The sequence below is a fragment of the Scardinius erythrophthalmus genome, assembly GCF_964197995.2.
Source record: "Scardinius erythrophthalmus genome assembly, chromosome: 18".
Classification (NCBI taxonomy): domain Eukaryota; kingdom Metazoa; phylum Chordata; class Actinopteri; order Cypriniformes; family Leuciscidae; genus Scardinius; species Scardinius erythrophthalmus.
In genome coordinates, this window is record NC_138238.1 from 39,999,851 (window position 1) to 40,004,850 (window position 5,000).

The 5,000-nt window shown below is 38.2% G+C and overlaps 1 protein-coding gene across 1 annotated transcript in view; it reads left to right on the forward strand.

The window, feature by feature from the left end:
• dnah9 (dynein, axonemal, heavy chain 9) overlaps window positions 1-5,000 on the forward strand; it is a gene marked incomplete at its 5' end in the record, with an annotated part of 119,007 nt that overhangs the window by 43,518 nt on the left and 70,489 nt on the right. Inside the window, 3 exons of the mRNA XM_081391983.1 lie at window positions 524-689; window positions 1,592-1,694; window positions 4,419-4,658. Coding sequence (XP_081248109.1) covers window positions 524-689; window positions 1,592-1,694; window positions 4,419-4,658 — 509 coding nt within the window. The remainder of the gene's footprint in view (window positions 1-523; window positions 690-1,591; window positions 1,695-4,418; window positions 4,659-5,000) is intronic.

Below are 5,000 nucleotides of genomic sequence, written 5' to 3' on the forward strand. Positions count from 1 at the left end.
TGTAAAAATCGCAACTAAAATATAAAATGAATAGAAAAAAAACTTACATAAATATAAAATATTTAAATCTTAATGGATAACTTGGTTAAGAGTCACAAATTAGTCAAACTATTTATTTTTTACTTGAGTAACATGATGAGTACAGTTTGTGTAATTCATGCTGACCCAAATATGATGCTTGTTGGGTGCCGAAATTAAGAAATGCAATGTTTTTAATATTAGTCAAATTAATATATTTATCAATTCACAACATCAAAATTAGTTACATTTTACACTTTTTGAACTTTTGCACACTGAACTAAATATCATTTCAACAGATTATGAAAACAATGGCAGGTCAAAAGCACCGTTTTAAAGGCTTGTTGGACATTAGATGGATTTTAAACTGTGTTCATTTTATGTTAGATAATAGTTTATATCTAATAAACACCAGAGAGAAACCCTTGTCATGCGCTGTAGTTTCCTGGTGAAGTGCTTCTGTGCAGTGTTTGCCAGTGATGTTGAATGTTCACGTTCCCCACAGCTGTTCTAGAGAAGCCCTTGGAGAAGAAGGCGGGCAGGAACTACGGGCCGCCCGGCAGCAAGAGGCTCGTCTACTTCATCGATGACATGAACATGCCGGAGGTGGACGCGTATGGCACGGTCCAGCCGCACACACTGATCCGCCAGCACATGGACTACAACCACTGGTACTGACTGTCACATGACCATCTTCATCTGTCTTCAGTGTGTACTGTTGCTGTTCTTCTCTATATCAGAGTCAGTGTTCCTGAACTCCTGAAACGCCTCCATTGTATCTTGAGCTTCTTCCGGGAACGAACACGTCACAGTATTCCTCATTATAATAATTCATATGCAGAATAAAGGGGCGGGGCCTGGTTGAGTTAGTTAGTAGTGTGTTAAACTAGTGGTTATGGAAAGGGGCGGGACATTTCCCAAACACACTCGAAGCGCTCGACCAATCACAACACACTGCTCCAGCGACCAATCAGAGCTCAGTGTGCTTTTCAGGAGGAGGGGCTTCATAGAGACAGGAAGTAAACAGAGCGTTACTGACAGACTGGGAAGAGAGGAGCCGCAACAATGGAGAATATGAGGAGAATAATCAACATTCAAGCTGGAAAACCTGTTCTAGTAGAGCCTGAAAACAACAGCAAAGCTTTGAGAAAGGGCGTTTTAGGTCCTCTTTAAAGTGTAGTTTCTGTTCTGATTCCATGATATGCTTAAGCTGACCCTCATGGACATTTAACACAGAAGACATGCTCATTATGATGCTACCTTTGCTCAGATGCACAATTTATGGATATTGGATTTTGTTACACAAGTGTTTTATGTTGTTAAGATGGTCCAGTGCTCAAGGCCTGAAGAGGCTCTGTCTCTTTTGTGAGGATTTCAGTGTTTTGTCCCTGAAAGAGAGCGTGTGTCCTGTTGGTTTCTCAGTGTCTCTGCAGTGTCTGTTAGATCGGGGTGAGCAGGAGAACAGCTGAAGGCGGTGTATTTCTCTGAGCCGCAGTGGCTTTAGTGCAGGACGAGGTGTGCATACAGAGTGTGTGTGTGTGTGTGTGAGTCTGACGGAACGCTGTGTCCTCAGGTACGACAGGAGCAAGCTGCAGCTGAAGGAGATCCACAATGTGCAGTACGTGTCCTGCATGAACCCCACCGCCGGCAGCTTCACCATCAACCCTCGCCTGCAGGTGCTCACTATCAGTGTCAGCTCAACACACAGAGAACTGTTTACTGTCACTGCATACATACAGTCATACATGCATACATACATACAGTCATACATACATACAGTCATACATGCATACAGTCATACATACATACAGTCATACAGTCATACATGCATACAGTCATACATACATACAATCATACATACAGTCATACATACATACAGTCATACATGCATACAGTCATACATACATACAGTCATACATACAGTCATACAGTCATACATACATACAGTCATACATACATACATACAGTCATACATACATACAGTCATACATGCATACAGTCATACATACATACAGTCATACATACATACAGTCATACATACAGTCATACATACATACAGTCATACATACAGTCATACATACATACATACATACATACAGTCATACATACAGTCATACATACATACAATCATACATACAGTCATACATACATACAGTCATACATGCATACAGTCATACATACATACAGTCATACATACAGTCATACAGTCATACATACATACAGTCATACATACATACATACAGTCATACATACATACAGTCATACATACATACAGTCATACATACAGTCATACATACATACAGTCATACATACAGTCATACATACATACAATCATACATACAGTCATACATGCATACAGTCATACATACATACAATCATACATACAGTCATACATACATACAGTCATACATGCATACAGTCATACATACATACAGTCATACATACAGTCATACAGTCATACATACATACAGTCATACATACATACATACAGTCATACATACATACAGTCATACATGCATACAGTCATACATACATACAGTCATACATACATACAGTCATACATACAGTCATACATACATACAGTCATACATACAGTCATACATACATACATACATACATACAGTCATACATACAGTCATACATACATACATACATACAGTCATACAGTCATACATACATACAGTCATACATACAGTCATACAGTCATACATACATACAGTCATACATACATACATACAGTCATACATACATTCAGTCATACATACATACATACATACATACATACATACAGTCATACAGTCATACATACATAGTCATACATACAGTCATACAGTCATACATACATACAGTCATACATACATACATACATACAGTCATACATGCATACAGTCATACCTGCATACAGTCATACATTCATACAGTCATACATACATACAGTCATACATACATACTGTCATACAGTCATACATGCATACAGTCATACAGTCATACATACATACAGTCATACATACAGTCATACATACATACAGTCATACATGCATACAGTCATACATACATACAGTCATACATACAGTCATACATACATACAGTCATACATACATACAGTCATACATACAGTCATACAGTCATACATACATACATACAGTCATACATACATACATACAGTCATACATACATACATACAGTCATACAGTCATACATACATACAGTCATACATAGTCATACAGTCATACATACATACAGTCATACATGCATACAGTCATACATACAGTCATACATACATACAGTCATACATGCATACATTCATACATACATACAGTCATACATACATACAGTCATACATGCAGTCATACATGCATACAGTCATACATACATACAGTCATACATACATACATACATACAGTCATACATACATACATACATACATACATACATACATACAGTCATACATGCATACAGTCATACATGCATACAGTCATACATACATACATACATACATACATACAGTCATACATGCATACAGTCATACATGCATACAGTCATACATGCATAGTCATACATACATACATACAGTCATACATACATACATACGGTCATACATACATACATACAGTCATACATGCATAAATGCGTACAGTCATACATGCATACAGTCATACATGCATACAGTCATACATACATACATACAGTCATACATGCATAAATGCGTACAGTCATACATGCATACAGTCATACATGCATACATGCATACAGTCATACATGCATACAGTCATACATACATACATACATACATACATACATACATACATACATACATACAGTCATACATAGTCATACAGTCATACATACAGTCATACATACATACATACATACAGTCATACATACATACATACAGTCATACATGCATACAGTCATACATACAGTCATACAGTCATACATGCATACAGTCATACATGCATACAGTCATACATGCATAGTCATACATACATACATACATACATACAGTCATACATACATACAGTCATACAGTCATACATACAGTCATACATACATACATACATACAGTCATACATGCATAAATGCGTACAGTCATACATGCATACAGTCATACATACATACATACATACATACAGTCATACAGTCATACATACATACATACATACATACATACAGTCATACATGCATACAGTCATACATACATACATACATACAGTCATACATACATACATACATACAGTCATACATACAGTCATACATACATACAGTCATACATGCATACAGTCATACATGCATACAGTCGGTAGTGTATACATAAATTATTTTGAAAATGTGTCATATAGTGTCACCTCTCAAAGCTGAAGCAAAGGCTTAATGTGCAACTGTTGAAACGTGTATCTCAGAGGCATTTCTCAGTGTTTGCGCTGTCGTTCCCCGGAGTGGAGGCCCTGAACACCATCTACTGCAGCATCCTGAGCCAGCACCTGAGCGGAGACGGCTTCGCCTCGGCCCTGCAGAAGAGCAGCTCTCAGCTGGTCACGCTGGCCCTCGCTCTCCACCAGCGCATCACCACCAGCTTCCTGCCCACCGCCATCAAGTTCCACTACATCTTCAACCTCCGCGACCTCTCCAACATATTCCAGGTACTCAAACAATAACCTTTTATCCCAGAAACCCCTCGCAGCCGCTCTCTGAATGCCATCGATGTGAGGAAAACTGGTGAAAGTTCATAATCTTTCCTGTGTAATATTACATTTATATGACTGTCTCGTAAGTCACGAGCTCTGAAAACAGTGCGATAATTTCAGTCTCAAATGACTAATGATTCAAAGGCAGAGCTGATGGTTTGAGATGAGCTGTAGATTACTGAAGTATTGATGAGCTGAAGTAAAAGTAGTGGTTCAGATGAGCCTGTCAAAAGCCACCGATCAGCTTCTGATTAGTTTCTCTTTGCAGGCGAAATGAATAATTAATTCATCCATGGC